Source organism: Zingiber officinale, chromosome 10B (genome assembly GCF_018446385.1).
Source record: "Zingiber officinale cultivar Zhangliang chromosome 10B, Zo_v1.1, whole genome shotgun sequence".
NCBI classification, from domain to species: Eukaryota; Viridiplantae; Streptophyta; class Magnoliopsida; order Zingiberales; family Zingiberaceae; genus Zingiber; species Zingiber officinale.
In genome coordinates, this window is record NC_056005.1 from 49942780 (window position 1) to 49969036 (window position 26257).

At 32.9% G+C, this 26257-nt stretch overlaps 1 protein-coding gene across 1 annotated transcript in view; it reads left to right on the forward strand.

The window, feature by feature from the left end:
• The first annotated feature begins 5100 nt into the window (after window positions 1-5100).
• Window positions 5101-26257, forward strand: part of LOC122029769 (CCR4-NOT transcription complex subunit 9-like) — a 34415-nt gene continuing 13258 nt past the window's right edge. The window contains exons 1-4 of the mRNA XM_042588896.1: window positions 5101-5330; window positions 5948-6019; window positions 6846-6935; window positions 8904-8946. Coding sequence (XP_042444830.1) covers window positions 5160-5330; window positions 5948-6019; window positions 6846-6935; window positions 8904-8946 — 376 coding nt within the window. The 5' untranslated portion in view covers window positions 5101-5159. The remainder of the gene's footprint in view (window positions 5331-5947; window positions 6020-6845; window positions 6936-8903; window positions 8947-26257) is intronic.

The window sequence follows — 26257 nt, forward strand, 5'->3', positions numbered from 1 at the left end:
ACATGAGTTCACTTGTTTGTGAGTTATCCTAGAAAAAACGAAAAGAGGTTTATAGTCCTTAAAATCGGAAGGTCATTGTTGGCACTAATACCTGATTTTAGAAAAGGATTATACTATGAACCACAAGCCCATGAGTAAAAATTATTCTTAAAGAAATTAAAGGATACGTCTAATCTAGTACCAACTGTACAAGATGAAATATCACAAGAAACTACAACACGTATCACAAATGATACACAATTGCAGAAAGTGTCTCGTCGTAGTGGGAGGGTTGTTAGGCAACCTAAAAGATTCATATTTTGGAAGAGTCTTTGGACTTGATCTCTGGTAGACATGAACCTGATCCCCGGACATATGACGAAGCACTCCAATATAAAGATGCAGCATCTTTGCAAAGAATACAGAATTAGAATATATGTATTCTAATAGAGCTTGAGAGCTTATAAAATCACCAAATGGTGTAAAAGTCGTTGGGTGAAAATAAGTCTATAATAGGAAAAGAGGGATAGACAGGAAGGTAGAAACTTTCGAAGCAAGGCTTGTTGAAAAAAGAAACTTTTTTACCGGTAGTCATGCTTAAGTCTATCCGGATTCTTTTATCTATGAGATTTAACAAGTGAATGTCAAGACAACTTTCCTTAATGGAAGTCTTGAAGAAAATATCCATATAAAGCAACCAGAAGGGTTCATTGCAAAGAGCAAAGAGCATCTTGTGTGTAAGCTCAATCAGTCTATGGACTGAAGTAAAGCTTCAAGGTCTTGGTACATCCGGTTTAATAAAGTAATCCAGACCTATGGATTTATTTTATAACTGAATGAGTTTTGTGTATACAAGAAGTGTGATAGAAACGTGGTGGTATTTCTTGTACTATACGTAGATAACATTTTTGGTAGTTGGAAATAATATCAAAGTATTGTCAGAAGTAAGGGTATGGTTGTCCAAACAATTCAATATGAAGAACTTAGGAGAATGAGCATACATTCTTGGGATCAAAGTCATAAAAGATCGCAAGAAAAGAATGTTGTGCTTATCCCGAGCTTCATACAATCCTTGCTCGTTTAACATGCAGAACTCCAAGAAAGGTTTCTTACCTTTTAGGCATAGAGTAGCTTTATCTAAAGAGATGGCTTCGAAGACATCAAAGGAGATAGAGGACATGAAGGCAGTTCCTTATGCTTCGGCTATGGGAAGCCTAATGTATGCAATACTGTGTTCGAGACCGGGTATCTGCTTTGCCGTGGGCATGGTTAGTAAATATCAAGGTAACCCTGGACAAGGACATTGGACTGCAGTAAAGCATATATAAAAGTACCTTAGAGGCACTAGAGATTATATGCTAGCTTATAAGGCAGATAATTTGCTCCCTATGTGTTGTACGGATTTTGACTTCCAATCGAATAGGGACAATAGTAAGTCAACCTCGGGGTTTTATGTTTACTTTAGGAGGTAAAGTCATAATTATGGAAGAGTGATAAGCAAAAGTACTTTTTCGGACTCCACCATAGAAGCTGAGTAAGTGGCAGCCTATGAGGCAGTCATAGAAGCTGTATGGCTCAGATACTTCATGATGGACTTAGACATATTTTCAGGTTTGCCCAAAAATTATTACAATTTATTGTAATAATAGTGGTGCAGTAGCAAACTCGAAGAAACCATAAGTCCATAAGGCAAGTAAACACAATAGAGCGCAAGTACCATCCAATACGAGATATCGTATAACGAGGAGAAGTTGTTGCCGCCTAGATTGCATCAAATGATAGCTTGAGAGATCCTTTCACTAAGATCCTTCCGGCGAAAGCTTTTGATCGGTATGTGGAGGGGATGGGAATCAGATGTATGATAGCAAATATGACAGCTTAGTCTTTTAGTATAAGTGGAAGATTGTTAGAGTGTATACTAAAAATCTAGCTTTTGTATAAACATTTATTTAGAAATAAAGAATTACAATGGTCAAATACCTACATTTATTTGATAAGTGTAGTTGTTTAATTAATTTATATTGTAGATAACATGGTGTGTGGTGTAACACACAGAAGATCATGTTATCAGTTCTTTATAAATTATAAACAGTTGCTCACGATTAAGATGGAAAGAAACAAACCATTGGAATAGTCGTAGTGTAATTAAGTATTAGTTTATCTTGACTAATAAATTACACTAGTACACTCTAAGTGTATTGAGTAGATCATTTTAGGTAAGTTCTTTTTATACTGACTTGATAAAAGAACTAGACCTTAGTTATTATGGAAGTGTGTGCTCTTAATCCTAATATAATAATAAATACATATATTTAGTATTTATTTCTTTGACTTATCAATGAGTGAGATTTAGCTCGATAAATCAATAAGCCCGATAAGTTAGGAAATGATATTACTTATAGTGTGTGTTGTTGATCATAGAAGGAAACTGTGTCCTAGTAATCTAGGTTGAGAATGACCCCAAGAGGAGCTCATAAGGATTGTTATGTTAAATCCTACAGGTGGACTTAGTCCGACATGACGATGAGGTTGAGTGGTACTACTCTTGGACTAAGATATTAATTAAGTGAGTTGTCAGTAACTCATTTAATTAGTGGACATTCGACATCTTAAATACAGGGAGAATAACACACTCATAATAAGAAGGAGCCCAAAATGTAATTTAGGATTGGTGCGGTAGTTCAATAATAATTCTTTAGTGGTATGAATTATTATTGATGAAATTAAGTTGTGTGTTCGGGGCGAACATGAGAAGCTTAATTTCATCGGGAGACCAAAACCAATTCCTCCTCTCGGCCCCTATCGTAGCCTCTTGTATATAGAGAATTATACCCACCTATACCCACTTCTTACCCATCCTAATGGGGCCTGCCAAGCTAGCTTGAAACCCAAGCTAGGGCCGGCCAAGATCAAAGGATTGAGGCAAGTTAATTGGTCGGCCATAGCTTGGAGCCCAAGCTTGATTGGCCGACCATATTAAAAAGGATTTTATTTTTATTTAAAATTTTTTCTTAATGTGGATATCATGGTTTTAAAAGAGAGTTTAAAATTTAAATCTTTCCTTTTATAGCATTCTACAAAGGGTTAAGAAAAGATTTGAAATCTTTCTTTATTTGTAGATTGAAAGGTGGATTTTAATTTTTAAGAAAACTTTCCTTTTTTTAACCATGTTCATGATTTAAAAAAAAAGTTTAAAAAATTAAATATTCCCTTTTATAAGTTTCTACAGAAGATTAAGAAAAGATTTGATATCTTTCCTTATTTGTAGATTGAAAGGAGATTTTAATTTTTAGAGATAACTTTTCTTTTTGGAAATCATCCACATGTTTAAAAGAAAGATTTTAATTTATAAAATTTCCTTTTTACAAACCACCATGAAGAGAAAAATTTTTAGAGAAATTTTTTATAAATTTCTGGAAACAAATTAGGAAGTTTAATTCTTGTGTTAATTAAAACTTTCTTTGTTTTGGAGTTTATAGTGGCCGACCATGATATGTGAGAAAAGATTTTTAATTTTAATTAATTAAATTTTATTTTTCATGGCAAAAGAATTAAGGAAGTTTTTATTAAAATTTCCTTATTTGCCAAGACCAAGGATTATAAAAGAGGGGGTAGAGGTGCCTTCATGACGAACGACTCTATTCTTTTCTTCCTCTCTTTTCCTCCTTGGTGTGGCCGACCCTAGGGTCTCTTCTTCTTCTCTTCTCTTCCTCCTTTGTGGCCGGCAACATCAACACAAGAGCAATCAATTGTGGCTGGTTCTAGTTAGGCGAAGAAGGAGAGAAAGGAGTTTTTGTTTCTAGCATCCCTTGGAGCTTAGTGGTGGTGGTCGGACCTCTACTTCTCTTGGAGAATTATGGTGGCCGATTCTTGCTTGGAGAAGAAGGCGACTTAGGTGGATTCTCATCGGGGTAGATCGTTGGCCATACAACGTCCGAGATAAGAAGAGGAATACGGTAGAAGATTAAAAGGTAATTTGCTTACAAAGAAAGGTATAACTAGTAATTGTTTTCCGCATCATACTAGTTTTCTTTGTATAGTTATTTTTGGAAATACCAAACACAAGAGACATATGATTCTAGAGTTTTCAGATTTGTTTCGAAGTTGTGTTTCTTTTCTTTTATTTTTCGAATTTGTGATTCAATTGTTCTTTTTGGTTAAACCTAGAGTTATTTAAGGAAATTAAATATTAGCTTTTCTTAAAAGGTTTTGTTTAGGCAGTGGTGGTTGCTCTCATATCCAAGAAGACCATGTGCCTAGCCATGTAGTTTTGGAAGCCAATTTTGAAAATTAATATTTAATGAAATTAATAACATAGGTGGATTTGAATCAATAGTGTTAAGTTCCGTTTGCGATTCAAATCTAAACAATTAAGAACTGATAAGTTAAATTTGGAATCAATGATGTTAAGTTCCGTCTGCGATTCCTAATTTAACTACTAAAGAACATAATAGGTTATTTAAGGAAAGGTTCGACACTTATATAAAATTTTTGTATAATAAAATCGATATAATTTTCTAGGATTAACCAACAGAGGCACCACATGATCAGAGTTAATTCAATTTTCTCTCTGACCACTTTAACTTAATTACTATTTTCCTTTATTTATGTGACACTTTTATATTACATCCCATTATGATTATATTATTTTTAATCCTTCTAAGTAAATATAAGTACAATTATATTGTTTTTAATCCGTTTGAAGGAAAGTATATAGATTACTCATTTGAGGTTTTTTTTAGTTGAGTCGTATAATATTGTTATATAAATTTAAAATATAAATATTTATTCTGTATTAAATTCTCCATATCTTAATTAATTTTTTTGTTCCTTATATATATTTTTTTATATTTTCATTTTCAGATTATTTTATAAATATATTTCCTTATATATATTATTTATAAAAATAAATAATGTTTTTATTCTTTAATATTATTTTAAAAATGAGTTTGGACCCACAGATCTGGCCTGTAATCGTTGCCCGTGCCGATGCCGACGGCGGTGTAACGTCACGGGCCACGGCCCATAAGCCGGCCTTGGCACGCCATGTCAGCATCAATTCCTCTCGGTTTTGAACCAACGCTTTAAATGGAGAGAGAGGACGCCGATTCGTTTCTCGCTAAGTTCCTCTCTCCCCACTCGTAATCCCTACGCTTCCGTCCATCTTCGACGCTTCCATCATGAACCACCCATCGCCCGCTTTTGGCGTAGGTTCTGCCGCTCCGCCTCCCCCTCCGCCTGCCGCCCATTGTGGCGCAGCCGGTAGGGATTGGAGGACGTCGGTAGAGCAGTTCTTGTCGGATCTCACAGACCGGAACCTCCGTGAGAATGCGTTGCTGGAGCTGTCCAAGGTTTCACGCTCTTCACTTTTATTCTCTTGGTTGTCGTTTTTGTATTACGTCGATCTTGATTACTGGGAAGCTCCGAATTTTGTTCACAGAAATGTTGGAATGCAAAATGCCTGTCTACTTGTGGATGTATGTAAAAGATCTTGATTGGTATATCACCATAACAATGGGGATTGAGAAATCGGTTTTTAGGTATTGACTGCATATTTAGCATATAAATATCATAAGAAAGGTTGTTATTTTTACGGTTTAACTGGAAGAAGGTTTATATTTTCCGTTTTTTCTTTTACACCAGGAATAGCATTGCTCCTCCTGTTGACTATATCAGTAATCATGGATTTAGATCCCGTAAACTTTTCATCTTTGGTCATGCTTTACCCTTCGTTTCTGGTATAGAGTAAGTTGATTGATATTTTGCACATTAATCGATGAGCATATGATGGTTCCACTTTTTCCTCACGGACGTTTCTTCTTCTTGCAAGCGCTGTGGCATTTTGAATAACAAGTTAGACTTTTCTAATTTAGTCATGACAAATATTTCAAAGCTTTGGTTTTCTTCTTATGACCACTGTTTATTAAGAAGTATTGATGTAGCTATATGTGCAATTTTTGTTTGGCAGAAAAGAGACATATTTCATGATTTGGCACCTTTATTATGGCACTCTTTTGGATCTATTGCAGCACTTCTTCAGGTTAGTTTGTATGATGATATAGTTTTCTTGATATTTTTTCTACATTAGTTAGAGAAGGTGAGTTAAATAGATATGTGATAGCAGCAAGAAGATTTTTGCTACCAAAAACATTTTTGAGTGAAAATAGGTATTAAAAAAATTGAACAAGCTTCTTGAAGCCATTATCAATTTTCATGACTTCACTGAAAGGCCTACACTAATCCATCTAGAATGCAACATATCCGCATCAACTTTACCCACAAATGTAGATCTCTACAATTCCAAGTGAAGAAAAGTCTTTAGACATTGGTTCAACCATACTGAAGAAGCATCATAAATCCATGACTTCATGCCAGAAGTACTTTCTGTAGTGAACTATTGTCTTAGTTTCAAGGTTTCACAAAGATATGGCTATATGATATCAATAATTGATTATTATGCGTGCTAAAGAAAATTCTGACTTTTTTCTAGCACAACAAATTCTTGGAAAATATAATTTGTATGTTCTTATTTTAACAATATATTCTTGTAACGTAATATAATAAGCTTGGAATATTATATAGTGTGTAGTTATTTCACTGAAAAAAGTTGCTCCAATGATCTTTTCCTTCTTAAGATATGCCTCCATGCAGTGTGGATTTACTTTGATGTGATTATTGTACATTTGTCCATTTGACAGACTTGCATGTATCACTTTATCTGCTTTTGTCCTGAGACTTAAATAGCTAATAAGACTCCTTGCCTCTCCAATTACACCAAAAACAAAATAACACTTCTAGCTAGTTGGAAAAGAGTTGGTTAGTAACTTATACATATTATTGACTTTCCCATAACTTATTATTTGCAGGAGATAATTTCTATATACCCTTATCTTTCTCCTCCAACTTTATCATCAGCGGCATCAAATCGAGTTTGCAATGCTCTCGCCCTTCTTCAGGTTATAAGTTGCAACTGACTCTTTGTATTTTGTTGTTGTTCTTCATACTTAACTAAGGTTTTATTCTTCAATTGTATTCTATACCTTTAAAGATAAGAATTAGGGTCATCTTGTCTTTTATCTTTAGCTTTTATTTTATATTTGGCATTAATTGTAGTTTGTTGAAGGGGAGCCTTGGCACAACGGTAAAGTTGTTGCTTTATGACCAAAAGGTCACGAGTTCGAATCATATAAACAACCTTTTGTAAAAAGTAGGGTAAGACTACGTACAATGGATCCTTCCTCAGGACCTGCATAGCGGGAGCTTCGTGCACCGGGCTGCCCTTTTTTATTTCTATAGTTTGTGCTTTTTAGTAGCCATGACTGATCCCCAATCAAAATGAGTCGGCATTGATGGTGCTAGTAGCTTATCAAAGTGTTGTTTGTCCACATTGATTGGAAGGAGGAAAAGATAGAGGCAGAAAAGGAATAAAAGAGGAAGAAGGAGAGGATCAGGAGGAGGAGATGAGAGATTATTTCCCCTTCATTTTGATGAAGAGGTGGTGATGTAGTGCTATTGTTGTGTTTTGAAGAAAGAAGAAGAGTTATTATCCGCTTATTCAATGAAGAAGAACAAAAAGTTGTATATATGCTACTTGAGGCTCAATGAATGAATCAAAAACCTCTGTATCTCAAAGGAAGGAGGAAATATTTTGTTGTGTCTTAAAGACGAAGATGAGCGATGTCGTAGAGGAAGATTATGCCAAATAAGGAATTTTCAACATATTGTTGCTGTGTCGAGCTATGTGCTAGTTTCCCCAGCTAACAAAATGAGTTGCTTTGATTATGCCTACTGAAACAACATGATATTCAAGACCTTTCCTAAATTAAAATTGGTTCCTTATAGTCTAATTCCTAAATGAAAAATTAAGATACTTGTTAATAAATAATTCTACAATTGAGAATATTTTAACTAAGATTCATCCTTGTTAATTTTATTGAATGTGTGACAATTTCATTAATATTTATTTAAAATGTTTTTAATAATTAGTCTTTAGTAATATACTTTATTTATCATTGATGTTCATTATTATTTACTGTTATTCTTTGTCATTATTATTAATTATTATTTAATTAAGATTGTTTTATTTTTTCTTATTTACTAATCATTATTCAGTTATATTCATTTTAAAGGCAACTAAGAGGAGGTTCTAAGGGTAGATTTTGTGGGTAAAACTAGGTTAGCATGACAGATAAATGCCAACTACATCAAGCAGCTGCTCTTTGATGTGAAATAAAAATTGATAACCAAACCAGAATTTCAAACATTGATCCCAATTTAATTCGTCAAAGAGAAGACAATATGCAACTCTTCTTATTACATCTTGGCAATGATATTCTCCTGATGAACTTCAGTAAACTTGCTTTGGGATAGAAAACAACATGTTAGCAAAATAGTATGATAAAACTTTTATTGTTCTTGGTGATGAGTATAATTTCGTGGTTGCTTTGGTAAACTACTGCAATCAACTAGTTTCAACTTCATACTAGCTGACCCTACATAATCAGGATATACAAATTGTTGTATTGAGTTGTAGTGGAAGTTGATTCTATCGAGACTTTTTTAATAAAAGAAATGAAAGTCACCCATTTTTGTTCTTAATTTACTTAAGGTAGAATTCTAGGTACTTATTAAGAAATGTAATTTCTTTCTTACAAATTGTAATGATAATAATTCAGATTCTGATTTTTTGACTGAGCTGTTCATGATTCTGTTGATTTTTTCTGTGAGAAAATTTCAACTTTTTTCTATGAGCTTAAAATGTTCAACAAACACCAAGATTCTTAAAGTGATTAAAATTAATATATGTTGTTTTCTGGTTACTTATCACAGATTGATCCTCATAGATTGAAGAATGCATTTCCTACATTTTGTAATATAACTTGCCTTATCCAATTTTCTCATCCTACGGGTTGTTTTTTCTGCAGTCTGTTGCCTCACATTCTGAAACAAGAGTTCATTTCCTAGAGGGTAATTATCAATTATATTTGTTTCTAATACTCTATTCAAACATTCACTTCTATCTTCATCAAGGATCTACCATCTCTTTTATACCATTGAGACTAATGAAATGTTCAAATTTTACTGTGGTAATGGTAATATATAGTTCTGTTTTTTGTTACTTTTTTTAATATACTATTATGGTGCATCTATTTCAACCTTCAATTTTTTCTAACTTCTATTTAACATAGAATATCACTGGGAAATACTTTTATTTGCAACTTGTATTTCTCTTACATAATGTCTCGTGATTTATTTCTTGCAAAACTTTCAACAGAAGGTTCTAGATCATCATTGGCTCATTTTATTAAGAAGCATGTTTGGGTGTGATGCTGTACACATAAGATTTGTCTTTTGCATTTAGATTCTATCTTATCTGCATCGTCTCATCTAGGGACTGAATGCAAACCCAAATAGCTGGACTCATCACTTGGTGTTATAATGTTATATGAATCCTATTTACTCATTGAATGCATTAGTCATCTTCACAATTTTTGAATGCAAGTCTACTTTTATTTGCTCAAAGGGCTCAAAGGTAAGATGCACAAATGCAAGGAAGTTTCCTTATAATTCCATATGAAATTACTTTCATCTTCATCCAATTGTTTTATTATTTCCTGTGAGAGTTGTCTAATAGAAACATTGGTTCCAAGTGATTTTCTGTGCAAAGCATCCCTGTAGAAGGTATGGCCATTAAGAGCATGATTTTAATTTTTAACATTAAGGACATGTTGAGTGTAGATAATTTCAAAGCTAACATTCTCTTTAAGATTTCACAATGGTGTCATGAGAAAAGAATACAGGAATTCATTTCCTAACCGTAGTGCCAAAGAAGTGGTAGCTTTGGTGGAATACTCTTACTCTGGGATATATGAGATTTATGTCTACCTTTAGAAGACTGAATTGTCAATAGGTTGAGGCTGACTTATTATGAAACCTTATAGATTCAAGTTAAGTGCAGTTTAGTTAGTGAATATTTTTGCATTCCTTGCCTTATTAAAGGTGTTTGCATCAAGGTTTAAAATTTCGACCCGTACAGAGATTTCAGTCCCGGACTGGAACGATACGGTTTCGATATCGTTTCGTGCCGATACAGTTTCGATATCGTATCGTGCCATGCCGATACATTTTTGGTATTTTTTTATTTATATATAGTAATTATTAGATAAATATATTTATTGTGCATAATTTAAAAATAAATTATATATTGATTTTATATAAGTTTTCCATTATTAAACAACTTAATATTGTTATAAAAAATAATTAAATATAGTTTTCTTAAAAAAATAATTGATGTAAAAAAAAACTCGAATTAAAATTGATACATCATAATATCATAATATATTACCTTATTAAAAAGAGTGACGTGAATCAAGTGGAAGTAATGGTTCTTGTAATATTTTACTTAGATAATCTTTATAGTTCTCCAATGTTCAGATTAAATAATTATAATTATATAAATTAATACGAAATACTATTTTATATAGAATAATCATATAAATTAACTATTTGTTTATTTAGTTAATTAATAATTTAAATAATATATATTTAAAATAGTAAAAAAATTAGAATATCAATTAAACATTAAAACAATAAAAAAATAAAATAATTAAAAAATATATATAAGAATATAAATTTGATTTATTAGAATTTTTATAATTTTTTTTTATTTTTTTAGATTTTTTTTAGAATTTTTAAAATAGTAAAAACAATTTCAAAATATTATTTAATAAAATTTATTATTATTTTTTAAAATTTTAAATATATTTTTTATATTTTATTAGGATAATTTAATTAAGGTTTATGAAAGTCTCTTGAAACTATCACATTTAAAATATCACAATTAAGTGGGAGTGGGAATTGTTTGATTTATTTAAATGGTAATATTAATTTTGCACAGTCAGTCCCAGGCTCGACTCCGATGCTCGCGACTCGCCCGCGACGCCGCGACTCCCGCGACTTGCCCATGATGCCGACACCCGCAACTCGCCCTTGACGTTGCGACGCTTGCGACTTGCCTGCGATGTCGCGACGCCTCCGACTCTCTGCGGACGACACCTCTAGCGGCACCGGAGGCGTCCAGCGGCGCTGTCGGAAGCATCCGTGATGCTTTCAGCGCCACCAGAAACGTCACATCGCGATGCCTCCGGCCTCGTGACGCTTTAAGCTCCCCGCGACGCTTCTGGCAGCATCGGAAGCGTCTGGCAACGCTGCCCATGCTGTTGCGCTACGACGAGCTCGCGGACGCGACAAAATCTTCGCTATTTTTGGTGCCGGTTTCGATGAGCGGGTAGAATGGTAAGTTTGACTCGTTCCACTGGCACGGAACGAAATTTTGAATTGTGGTTTACATCAAGAAGAAGCTTTGTTGGTAATAAAAGAGGTGCATGTAGAAATTTATGGTAACCATACCATCACTATTATTTTGACTTCAAAGTCACAGAGTTAGACTAATTTTGTCCTACTTTGCATTCTGAGGTAGCATAATTTATTTATAAGCGTAAATCTTGTCAAAGGTTTGCTAAGGTGTCTTTACAACTGCTGATAGAAGTACCACATTTTGATAGTGTTCAACTTTTTTTATTAATGGTTATGAATATTCTTGGATTATTCCTATAGCAAAAATGGTAGAAGAAATTTTTAATCATAGGGGTTAATCATTTTGCAAGTAGGTAGTTCAGAGTCAACTAAGAAACAAATGAATAATTTCTTAAAGATGAAGGTTATAACTCCCTTTAGGCGATAATGAAACCTAATCAGTAGTGCCAAACTGGAAGTATTATTTAAAATATATTATTGGACTAAGGTATTGAAGAAGAGAGTGACAAACATAGACATGAGTTAGATATAAAAACTTACTAGTGTATTTAGTCACATAGAACCAAATTTTAAAATCTCATGTCATGTTAACACTAGTGTGCTTAGATGAATTCAAATAAATTCTATTCCTGATATTCTCATCTGCTTAGCAATTATTGAACTCATTTTAATTTAAATTTTAGAGCAATAAGCTATAAAATATTACAATCATCTCACTATGTTGCTCCTTCCTAATATCAATGTTAGCATTGTGCATTGGTTGAGAGCAAGGTTTAAAATATAGATTAATGTTTATGTTTTCATCCCTTGCCGAAATAATATGATTTTAGCATTTTTAGTTTGCTTACGTACAACATGTTTTGACACAAATAAATGTGTGTTGAGATGAATTTATATGAGACTTACTCTTTAATACCTTTAACTTAGTTTATTTTCTTCTAAAAGTAAAATTATTGCAAATAGCAAATCAATTGGATTAAAATTCATATTAATAGTTCATATACTTCAAAAGTAAATTTAGATGAGGTTGACTCATTTATTCATCTTTCACTTTGATTTTCTACTTTCAATATAATTTTATCAATTAGATAGTTGAATTAAACATATCTTCTTTTTTTAATACTTTTTTGTTGAGATAGATTTCTAAAAGTTTTACTTAGAATCTTCTTCCATTTAAACTATTTACTTTTAAATATAAAGTAGCTATTAGATAATCAATTGATAGAATTTTAGTGAAATAAGATGCCAAAGAATGACAAATATTGCTTGAATTTATTTTGATGTGTGTGGATGTATGTTGAGTAGGCATTATAAGATACTTATCAACATAATTAACATGGGCAATATAGGAGTTTTCAGATTTTAGGAATTTACTAAAGGCACTTTTTGACTGTTCCATTCGATATGACACAAAATTTCAAACCATGGATAAAAGTACTTCAACTCTATTAACATGAGAATCAAACTTTGAACGTGGATTTTGGGTGGAGGTAGTGAATTCAATATAAATTACCATGTGATCATATAACTAGTGAACTTAAAATGATACTGATCTAAATTTAAGAGGGAATTTAAATCTATTGAACGATATATAAAAGTAATCCGATTTCAACATGAGAATCAACTTTTGACTTGGATTTTGGGTGGAGGCAGTGAATTCAATAGAAATTACCATGTTATCTATATCATATAACTAGTGAACTTTACTTAAAATGAGACCCATCTAAATTTAAGAGGGAATTTAAATCTAATGAAATCAATATTAACACAGCATAATTTAAATAAGCTAGTGCTATTATATATAATCAAAATGTGAAGAGAGACATGAGAATTTAATGATGTGGTATCTAACAAATATTTATATAATTGTATTCTAAGTTCTAATCATTTCATGTTGGAGAGCTGTTTTAACAAGGTTAAACAAGCTAATAAATGGAACAAGGGGCATATGCACTTGTAATTATAGAAGTGAAGGAAATTCTAGCATATGACATAGGAACAATATAAGATGCTTTTCTTTTTAAGTTTATTTTTTATTTTTATTTTTGTATTTTTAAAATTTTTTTTTTTACTTTTTTACTTTTTTACTTTTTACTTTTTACTTTATATTTTTTACTAACAAGTGTAAACTTCATATTTATTTTTTTTTTGGCATTTTTGTGCCATTGACAATAAAATATCTTTTTTCTTTTAAGAATTATAACTTTACTATTTTAGTAGAGTCCATGTAGAAGTGGTAATGCCACTCCAAACAAACTCAATTAGGATAGCTCCTTATCCTAGTTACTAAGAAACAAGCACCTTGAAGTTCAGATGAATTGAGGCAGATTAACTCATAAGAGCTGAAGTATGATAAGAGACTACTTGAAACAAATTGTCAAGTCGTTAAATTTCACAAAGGATTATTAGAGGTGATATGAAAGAAAAATGACATAACTCCACAAATCCCAAGTAGAGTCAAAGGACCATCGAAGGTACTTGAAACAAAATATTATGTCTATATATCCCAAAAAGAGTCAAAGTATTATAAGAGCACAAAAGAACTCAAAGGCATTTGCAATCGGTAAAATTGTTGCAATTCCCAATAAATTTCATCTCAAATAGTTAGTTTCAATGAAAAAAGTCACAAAATTGATGTTATACATATCATTGTGTGATAACATTTTTAAAGCATGGTAAAATTGCAACAAAAATTGCCATTGCATTTTTATCACATATTATTTCATATCCATGTGGGAATGTTTTGATAGAATGCTATGACAAAATGATGTAATGAAATGTTGTGATGGTAATCTTATAGATTTAAGTTAATTTTATTGTCGTAGACATAATTTGCAATGGCTTAATAACAATCATAATATACTTTTAAATACAACATCACCACCAACAATACAATATTAATATTAATATTTATAGCATATCATTCACAATATGATCTATCATAAACATCAAACATCGTAAGTGCAAAAACCGCAAGAGATAAATATATATAAGGATTGTTGGTCCTAGACTCGACCATGGTTTGGAATCAACGGTTTGATAGGTCAGAACCATAATTGTTAAAAGCATTCGCTTGGCTGCGTCTAGGCGTAGCCAGGCGTGCCATTTGCACTTGGGTAGTGACCTTGGCACAATACTTGAACGAAGCACGCTTAAGCGTGAGCCTTTTGGAAGGTTAAGGCACGCTTAAGGTGTGTTTTCCCTCATTTTATTGAAGTTTTATTTTATTTTTTAAAGTCCAACCCATGCCTTTAAATTAATTAGGTATTTTTCTTGCTTAACTCTTCCTCTGTCTTAGAAATTAAATATCAACCTCCCTTAGTCCCTTGCAAACTTATTTCATTGATTTTCTCTTGCATGACTCTTCCCCTCCCCTAAAAAATCAGCATCAATCTCCCTCCCCTCCTTTCTCAAATGTAAACTCTTCTCTCGCCTACAACATCAACCTTGGTCTTTTAGATTTGACTACACTTTCTTGCTTTTCTCCTTTTGTTTCATCATGTCGGTATGTTTTTTTCCTCACCGATTTATGTTCATAAATTTTCTTATCGGTTTTGTTTTTTCTCTCACATAATCAAATTGTAAATTAGTTTAGAATTTACATTCTACTAATTTTTTATCGGCATAGCGCATGCAATAATTCCGTGTTCATCATCGCATGCACAACTGGGGAAAAAGGAAGCAATTTGGGCGACATACCTTTTTTCGTCAAATGAAGACTTAACCTGGAAGCATTGGAGAGACCACCGGGGAGAGATTAGTAGTGGTGAGCAACGATGAGGCGATTGTGCATGGCCCCGAGGTAATTGTGAGGCGAGGCAAATTATGCGGAAGGGGAGGAGGTAGCAGGAATCCCAGAATTTTGAGGAAAAGTAGGGTTTTATAAAAGTTTTAATTAAATTATATATTATATATATAATTTCTAATTAATTATTATATAAATTATAATTACATATTATATAAATTAATAATTAATTAAATAAACTGTTATTTAATTAATATAATTATAATATATAATTTTATTATTTTTATTAAACATATAAAAAAATTGAAGTTAATATATAGATAATTTATATAATATATAGTTATATAATTTAAAATAAATTTAAAATCAAACTTTAAATTATTTTTATAAATTAAAAATAGATTAAAATTTTATAAAATATTTAAAATAATTTTAAAAATTTATAAATAATTCTAAAAAATTTAATTGTTAAAAAAATAAAAAATATATAAATTTTTAAAATAAATTTGATTTTAGAATGCAATATAAACTATATATATATATAAACTATAATATTTAATATATATTATTTAGAATATTTATAAACTATAATTATATAAATAAACAAATAAACAAATAAATAATTTATATAATTATTATATATAAATTAGGATTTTGTGTAAATTTATATAATTCTTATAGATAATAATAAAATCTTATAATCGATTTGAGATTTGAAATCAATATTAACATATTTAGTTTTCTACTTTTAGATTATTACTTTCTAAACATATGAAACATATATTTTTATTGATATGAATATCTAATCTTTGTGTGTAGGAAATATTTTAGATTATTTATCCTTTATTTTGAAAGTTTTGAGAAAAGTATGTTGTCAAGGTATATAAAATTAATATACAATTTATTTTTTAATTATATATAATAAGCGCGCGCGCGCACACACACATAAAGTATCGAAACCGTACCGGCACAGCACGATACAGGACTGAAACTGTATCATTCTAGTATGAGACCGAAGCCTCGAGTCAAAATTTTAAACCTTTATTATAAGCAAATTTAACATGTGATAAACAATCTTCCCAACCTTTTAAATTCTTTTGAATGATAGCTCGCATTAAAGCAGACGAAGTTTGATTTACTATCTTAGTTTGTGCATCTATTTGTGGATGACAAGTTGTAGAGAACAAAAGCTTTATGACAAACTTTCTCCACAATGTCTTCCAAAATTAGCTTAGGAATTTTGCATCATAATATGAAACTATAGTTAGCTTAGGAACTTCATGAAGCCACACGATCTCCTTAAAGAATAAATCAACAATATAATTAGTATCATCTGATTTCTTGCGAGGAATAAAGTGAGTCATTTTAGAAAATCTATCTACAATTAGAAAAATATAATCCATATCAACCTAGGTAATGCTACAACAAAGTCCATGGAAATATCAACTCAAGGTTCATTAGGATTGGTAAAAATGTATACAATCCATGAGATAAATATCTATCTTTTGCTTGCCTATGTATGATACACTTCTCACAAAACTTGACTATATCTTGTTTTATGTGAGGTCAAAAGAAATGCTCAATCAAAATTTCTAGAGTTTTTCTTACTCTAAAATGTCCCATTAGTCCCCCACCATGAGCTTCTTCGATTAATAATTCCTTCAATAAGCAATTAGACACTCACAGCCTATTCACCCTAAAAAGAAATCTCTCATACCTATAAAACTTCCCAAATATAATATGTTCACAAACTTCAAACACATTTCCAAAGTTAGGATCATTAGAATATAAATCTTTAATGTATTTAAACCCTAACAATCTAGTGTTCAAAATAGAAAAGGTATAGGGTTTTAGGGTTTAGGGTCTACAACAATGTCTATACTTTGTTTATATTTGATCACATAAGGAAATGATTCAATGAACTCCATCCATTTTGAATGACATCTATTCGACTTATTTTGGCTCTTCAAATGTTTCAATGATTCATGATCGCTATGAATGACAAAACTTTTTGGGTCACAAGTAATGATGCCAATCTCTAAAGCCCTCACCAATGCATACATCTTCTTGTCATAAGTTGGATAGTTTAAAGCTACTCCGTTGAATTTCTCACTTAAATAAGAAAGGAGTGAATCTTCTTATATTAGCACAACTTCAATATCTGTTCTTTATGCATCACACTCAATTTCAAAAGTTTTAGCAAAGTTATTTAATGCAAGTAATGATGCAAAACTTAGCTTCTCCTTAAGTAAGTTGATAGATGAATCTTGTTCTCTATCCCAACGAAACCTAACATTTTTTTAACAACTTCAGTCAAGGGTGCAGCTAAAGTACTATAGTTCTTAATAAACCTCCTATAGAAACTACTATTCCCTTAGCACTGATAATATAACCAAGAAACTCAATCTGACTGGTGTAAAAAGAATTTTTTTGAAAGTTAGCATGCAACTTTTCATTTCAGAAAACAAGTAGAATTTTTGTAAATGATTAAGATCCTCATCTAAGTTTTTGCCATAAATCAAGATGTCATCAAAATATACTACAACAAAATCCCTAATATAAGCACACAAAATATGATTTATTAATCTCATGAAAGTACTAGGTGCATTAGTTAGATCAAATGACATGATTAACGATTCTTACAAACCATACTTAGTCTTAGAAATAGTTTTCCATTCATCTCTCTCATGTATGCAAATTTGATGATAACTAAACTTTAACTTAATTTTAGAGAAAATGCAAGAACCATGTAGTTCATATATCATATCATTTAATTAAGAATAAAATAATGATATTTTATTGTAATTTTATTGATAGTTTTGCAGTCAATGCACATTCTCCAAATTTCATCCTTCTTAAGCACAAGCAAAATAGGAACTGCAAGTACTCAAACTTTCTGAGACACACATTTTCTCATCAACTCTTCAACTTGCTTTTGAAGATCTTTTACCTATTTTGGTTTATTTTTATAGGCCGGCCAATTATGGATTGTTGCTCTTGGGATGAAATAAATCTGTTGCTCTCTTCCAATTAGTGGTGGCAATCCATTAAGAACTTTATCAGGAAATACATTATCAAATTCGTGCAAAAGAGATTTAACAACACTAAGCAAAATAGGGTTAGATTGCTAGTGTTAAAATAAGCCTCTTTATACAAAAGTACAATCATCCATTGTTGAGAATAAAAAACCCTTTGGTCCTTTTTTTCCTCTCTTGCTCTTGATTTTTTTTCAATCTTTTTTCCACTTTTATCATCCTCACTTTTTCTTTTCTCACACTCATTTTTTTCTTCTTTTGTCATTCTTTTTTTCCTTCTCAATCTTTTTTCTCTTGCATTTATTTCTTTTTCACTCTCATTTTTTATCCTCAATTGTTATTCATATACTTGCCTAGGAGTTAATGGTACAAGAGTTACAAGTTTACCATGCATCATAAAAGAATATTTATTTTTGAACCCATCATTCATGACCTTCCTATCAAATTGTCATGGTCTACCTAAAAATAAATGACCTGCATTCATTGGCATTGACACTACATACCAAAAGTATCTCATCATGATACCTACCAATGGAAAATGAAACCAACACTTGCTTATTAACCTTAACTTCCTTGCATTCATTCAACCATTGTAGTTTAGAAGGTCTAGGATGCTTAGTGGTAGGTAAACTTAATTTCTCAACCAAGACACTACAAGCAACATTAGTGCAACTTCCCTAATCTATAATCATACTACATACTTTGTCTTTAATGTGACAGTGGGTATGAAAGATGTTGTCTGGTTGTTCTTCATCTTCTTCATTAACTTGCAAATTTAGAGCACGCCTAGTGACGGGCTTCACCTTCAACTAGATACTTCTCTCTATCACTTTTATCAATGGTGGCAATGCATTATCATCTGATTCACTCTTAATTTCAATATTACCATTTTCTCTTAAAATCATAACTCTTTTGTTTGGACATTGTGATGCAATATCCCCCTTCCTAATCATTTAAAATATTTAATTTCTCTATTTCTCAAAGATTGGATACGTTCTTTTCCTTTGACCAAAGTACAACTTGCATCCTTATTCTTAGAAAATTCGGTCTTACCGTTAGATGTAACTTTATCATTTCTTTTGCTCCAGTTAGATTTTTAAGTGGATGAACTAGAACTCTATCCATGCTTGGTTGAATCCTTCCTTTTGAGTTGTCTTTTAACCTTCATGGACATATGTTCCAAATTCTCAAGCTCCACATAATGTTGCAACTCTACTACATTTGCAATTTCTAGATTCAAGCCTTATAGAAATCGTGCCATAGTTGCTTCTCAGTCCTCCTCTACATTGGCTCAAATCATGTCAATCTCCATCTCTTTGTGATATTTCTCCACACTCTTGGACCTTGGGTTAGACCTTGTAGCTGCTGTTGCAAATCTCGATAGTAATACGATGGAATGAACTTCTTTCTCATAATAAATTTCATCTCCTCCTAAGTGTCAACTGGTCTCTCTCAATTTTCCCCCTACTTAGAACAATTTGATCCCACCAAATAATAACATAATCAATAAACTTAACAACAAGAAGTTTTATCTTCTCTTCAGAGTAGTTGTGGCAATCAAACTCTAATTCCATTTTCTTTTCCCACTCCAAATATGCTTCTAGATCACTTGTGGCTTGAAATAAAGGAATCTTCATCTTGATATTTCCGAAGTTTCTATCAATATGATCATGTGACCTTCCTCTTTGACCATCAACTGTACCATGACCAAATCTGTCACTTAAAGCATTATCACCATCCACATTATCATTCTCATCATGGCTATGTTGTCCAGCTAGCTTCGACATAAAAACTCTAGTAAGTTGACTCTGTAATCTAGTAATGTCGGCATCTTTGCTCTCTAATCTATCTAAGATCTGAGCAAATTTGATCTTCATGCGTTCCAAGTGTCGTCTCAAGGTACGTTTTTCAAGTAATTCTCTAAGCCTTACTTCTTCTCCATTTTTCGCCATTGAAGCAATCTATTGTTTCTTAATCACTCAACTCATTTAGGTCAGCTCTTTAAGGAACATATAATTGAGGCTAATCCTGCTAAGTGTTCGTTGACTAATTGAAATTTTTAAATGCAAAGAATAATGATTAGAATAAGGATAGGAATTGAAAGAAGAAAATATAATTGATATCTAGGCAGATGCCAGAATTGAATCTAGGCAAAATTTTAGATAAATGCAGAATTGAAAGATAAAGATACTTGAAAGTAGTGCTTAACGAAATCTGTCTAAATTTACTCTAGGCAGGTGTCAGAATTGAATCTAGGCAAATGCCAAAATTGAATCTAGGTTGAACTTTAAAGGAACTATGGGATTGAAAGTTAAAAACATTTGAAATAAATACTGAAAGGAAATTTGTTAGAATTTAATCTAGGCAGGTGTAAAAATTGAATCTAGGCAAATGCCAAAATCGAATCTAGGCTGACCTTTAAAAGGAACTATTGAATTGAAAGTTCAAAATAGTTGAAATAAATATTGAAAGGAAATTTGCTAGGCAGAATATAAAGGAAATACAAAATTGAAAGATAAGATAAAGAATAGTAGAAGGAAATGCAAGTATAGAAATAACAAAATAAGTCTATTTCTACTCCCTCTTTTGTTGCTTTTCTTTTTTCATTTTTTTCTTCTAAATTTTGGCCTCCCCTTCTATTTATTTCCTTTTCTCTCTCTTTTTGCCGAAAATCACTTTTTTTCTCTCTTTTCTTTCTTTCTTTCGTGTTCTTGGATAGCAACATAGCAAATAAGACTTGCTAATTATTGGAATAATAACAAGAAGTATCAAAAGATGAACAAAATGGATAAAGATTAAAGTGCAAAATGAAAAAGTCTCATGAACCCACATTTAATTGAAGGAAAAAACGAAGAAAGTCAAAATCAATAAGATGGATAAAAAGAACCTCGACCAATGCTTAAGAAAACACGAACCTTAGTATAGGAGATGGAAGATGGCACAACCTTAGGATTGAGGTTGATAAGCCTTTGGAACTTCATAAGGGGATGTCTTGATAAGTTTTAGTTCAATAGAACCAACAAGTGAGAGCCCCACTATGCTTTAGATTGAAACAAGCCAAAATTTACATGTGTGGCCGCCACCTCCTTTTATGTATAACTATAGGGTGACCTAAAAAGCCAAAAGGAAGCCAATTTAGAAGAGGCCTATGTAGACTACATATCTAGTTTGGGTTTAAGTCACCATTACAATCCAAATAAAAGGTAGAAATTGAGCCTACAATTTAAAATTCCTACTACATAGGTATGAAATTTAAGAGATTAATTAAGCTCATCTAAGACTTGAATTAGGTTGACTAAGCACTTGCTCTTGGTCAAACCTGCTTCAATTGTAGCTATGCCTTAACATCATCAATTATCACATTAAGTGCTTCCTTTATCTTTTTAGCCTTAAATTTTATAATTGGGCTGATGCATAATGGATCATCAATAACATTTAGAGTGTGATGCTCCTTTTCTTCCATGACTTAGCTTTGATCCCCATCATTAGCTGGTTGAGTCGCAACTTGATCTCCATCTTTAACTCCACACTGTTGGCTGAAATTAAGGAAGACAAGATACTAATGTTGGCTGGAACTATGGTTTAAAGTGCCGTGCCGAGACGGTCGAAACGGGCGAAACATCTCGTTCCGCTTGGCGACCGACACCAGCACGACCCCGACACCAGACTCACGATAGCTGCGACGTGTTGCTGACCCCGTGGCTACAACGGAGGGGTCAGCATGACCCCGACACTAGACCCACGACAATTGCGACGTGTTACGTGACCTCGTGGCCGCAACGGAGGGGTCGGTCGACCTCGCAACGACATCAGAGGGGTCGCATAACCCTTTCGCTACCGCCACAGAGACGTGCGATCCTGTGGCCGCTGCAGAGGGATCACACAACCACCGTGGTCGCACCGGAGGAGTCACGCGAACCCCGCGGCCATGGCTGAGGGGTTGTGCAACCCCGTGGCACCGCTGAAGTAATGCGAGCTCGCGAGTGGTGTAGGATTTCGGATTTTTTTTAATTAAACTTAGGTTAATTATTTTAATCAACTCCTATTTGTGATGGAGATAATCTAAATAGGCTTTATTAAACCCTCATAAATTTTTATTTATTATTATCTATTTTCATATCTTTTCCTTTTTTTAAAGATTAATTTTTATATTGTTTTATTTAAAAAAAGGACAGCCTGGTGCACGAAGTTCTTGCTATGCAGGGTCTCGGGGAAGGATCCATTGTACGCAGCCTTACCTTGTTTTTTTTGCAGGAGACTGTTTTCAGGATTCGAACCCATGACCTTTTGATCACAAAGCAACAACTTTACCATTGCGCTAAAGCTTCCCTTCATTTTTTTATATTGTTTATTTTGTTTATTTTTAAAATATTTATGTTAAATATTTTATTTTTTAATTAATATATTTTTATTTAAAAAATACCGAAACTATATCGGCACAACACGATACGGTACCGAAACTGTATCGTTCCGGTTTAGGAGCGAAATCTCGACACGGGTCGAAATTTTAAACCTTGGCTGGAACTAAGGAAGGGAATAAAAGATTGTTCTTCCTTACTGGAAATAAAAAGGAAATGGTCGATGGAATATGGAAGAGGGGAGAGAGAACTTTTCCCTCTTCGCCGACAGCCTTGGCTAACTCTGGTGGGCTTCGGCTGCTGCTAATATTGGTGGCTGGAATTGGTGGAGGGGAGGAAAGGAAAAATCTTCTACTGCTGCTGCTGCTACTGGAAGAGGGAAAGACAAACTGTTTACTCTTGTTGCTGAAAAACAAAAAGAGAGAAGAGGGTTGTATGTCGAACAATGGAAAGAAGGATGCTAGTAGAAAAGGTAAAAAGGTTGAACTGCTGTTGGAATAGATGAAGGAGTATAAGGAGAGGGAACACATACAATATCTCATTCTTTTGGTTTATTTTCTTCCTCCTTTAACCTCCAATCTATCACTGACGCGATAAATTGGAGTGTGATAGAATAATAGAATCCTATTCCTAGGAAAGAACCAAACGTCCCCTGAGATTTTGATCCTTGGTGCCGAATGGTATCAAGTTTTGATGATTTACCGAAATGATATGTTACCGTTTCGCCATACATGGTACTAGATTTCAAATCATGAACTAAATAGTCTTCAGCATGTTACATTACCAAAAAGTACAAAGAAAGAACAAAAAAACATTTCTACAACATGATACATTTAATTAGAACCACCCTTTTGAGTAGTCATTTATGGTTAGGACTAGAACACCATTCAATGATATAGCATAAAAAACTCTTTATTGCATGCAAATTCAAACATGAAAATTGCCTATTTGGGATGGGGCATGAAAAAAAAAAAAAAGAAATTTGGTATATGATATTATAGGATCAAGGAGAGGGTAGGGATGAATACTTGATCAAACTTTCGACAAGACAAAATTAGTGGTATTGGAAACAACAATAATGAATATGAAATTATTGCAATTAATTCAGAAATAGAGAGTGGTCTCCTTAGTAAGCAACTAAAGCTGGAGAGATCTTTCATACATTTCCCTCTTACAAGACAATTTTGAGCACTAGGGAACCTTATATGGCAACACAATTATAAGAAGAAATATTGGAAGCTTTAAGCACTTAGGGAATCAAGAGAGTAAACTTTTCCTACATGCTTTTCCGAGCTACCTTGACCCCATATATATAAATAAACAAACCAATAGCTTTCTTCTCTCTTTGATATCAGCTTTCTAGGTTAGCAATCGACTAGTCAAGCCTCATCGGTTGAATTTTTGTGAGTAATTTGATGATTAGTTGTAACTTTTCTAGCATCAATAGTAAATTAGGTTAGAAAAAAATGTCCCTCGTAATTTACCTGTCTGTATTTTGTCATGGGATCGACGATACTGGGCCGCTTGCGGTGAGCGATATAACTTTTGCTTCAATATTAAATTAAGTTAGCAATAGTCAATTGATGCCTAGCAATTGATTACCCCCAAAATTAGAATGATTTGAAATATTATGTCTGATTTTGTTTGGTGCCTAGTCGTCCTCCAATTGATTGATATTAACTGTCAATAGAATGGTATGCCATTTCCAGTTGCTTCTAGCTTGAATTCATGCTTACCTTTGTTCTTTTAAAGTACTAGTGTAAGGAACTAGGGTGCTAAACACGCTTAAGCGCAACGGAAAACTTCTAGTTCCTCCAGAAGATCCATGCGAAGGGAAAGACATGTTACAATCTATACTAAGTTTATATCATGATAGTATACCTTTGATGCATGCACACGAACTCCAGACAGCTTGGATCTTAGCACGATCACACGTTCGCGCCTCTATGGTATCCACATGAATAAGCGTTCGTTTGTCTTACAAACTCGCAAAGTGGAGAAGGCAACCACCTAAGGTTGTGCTAGCAACCTTGATAAGAGGTCTCGAACTAGAGGAGAAGAGAAGAGGAAGGAGAATGAAGTACACCAAAATGAGAGAAAAAAATGCTTAAGTATTTTCATCCAATGAAAATACTTAATGAGCATTAATTCAATTAATGAGCATTGATGAATATTTACATTCCATTAAGGGCCACATTTGAACCTCTTCATTTTGAATTCAATTTCGAAAATTGAATGATTCATTGAGTTTCGAAATTCAATAAATTAATCTCCATTAATCCTCTTAGTGAATGAATTTACTTGAGTCTAACTCAAGTCTAATCTACTTGAGTCTAACTCAAGTCCAATTCAATCGAGTCTTACTCAATTGATCTCATGCAATTTCAAATATAATGAATCACTATTTCATTAATTCGTATTGACTCCTTGAGTCTAGTTTGAATTGGACTTAATCTAATAATTAGATCCAATTGAGTCTACCTCAATAAATCCAATTTAGATTAGACTTAATCCAATGATTCACCATATGAACCCATCTCTAAATATACTTGTTCTTTGTGTGTTACCCAATAGGTTCTCGTAACGTTGGCAATGTATCCAAATCAACATTTAGATACATAAGCAATGAGTGACATCTAGCAAGGCATAATTGGTACCCAAGTGACGTGAAAGTCGAGATATGACTTAACCTGTTCGTGGCTATTATCTTGTATGATTTGATCCCTCTATCCTTAATATCTAGATTGATCAATGAGGCATAGACCATGTCATCCTCTTATCAACCTTTTGTGTTTCTTGATCTCTAAGTAGACAGACACATTCAATCAAATAAGCTCAATATCTCATATTGATTCATTTGCGCATGACCATGCTTTCTTATATCCTACTAAGCAAGGGGCCCACAGATATCGCTTCCGTCATATGGAAGGGATAAATCCCATCTACATCACTCACATCCCTCCGTATAATTCATTGCATACCCAATGATCCACTTTATTGTCCACCTTGTTACAGGTGACATTTGCCGATATCAAAGTACACAACTCCTTATGTAGGGAATCATAGTGACTTCAGGTCTAAGGATTATTCATACCAATAGTCACATGAGAATGTTTATGACACTCATATGACGATCCATGAAACATTCTCATGACGGATCATTCAGTAAATATTTCTAATATATACCCATGTGTCAACCTGATATCTCATATCCATGACTTATGAGATCAAGTCATCCGTTGACCTATATGCTAGTCTCAACGCATTAATATTGTCCTTGTATATTAATGCTTGATTAGGAATAGTTAAGTGTACTGTTCCATGTATATCTACAATATCTCACTATCAATTTAACCAATTGATATGCTGTAGATAAGAATCTATTATCAAAGGATATTATTATACTTATTCAATTTGCACTGAACTGAAATAAATATAGTAACCAACTTTGCCTTTTATTAATAATGAAATATGATACAAAATAAGCCCTTTACAATCATCTCATAATTTGTACTGGGGCTAATACTAACAACTAGCACTTCCATGTTGACTTGACCTTGGTGTTAGGAGGTTTTCGAGACCTCCGGGACTTTCTCCTTGCCAAGAAGCTCCTCACTTCTGTGACTTCCTCATGTTTGTTGGCTGGTCCTTGTCGTCAAGACTTCATGCACCTACCTGCCTAGCGTCAGGTCTTAGTGATTCATTGGAACTTTCTTTGCTCCGATCCTCGAGTTTCTGGAACTTCTTTTGCCTAGCATTCGTTCAGGGACTTCCTTGGCATAATGTCCGATCCTAGTGATCCCCATTAGAAACTTTCTACCTTG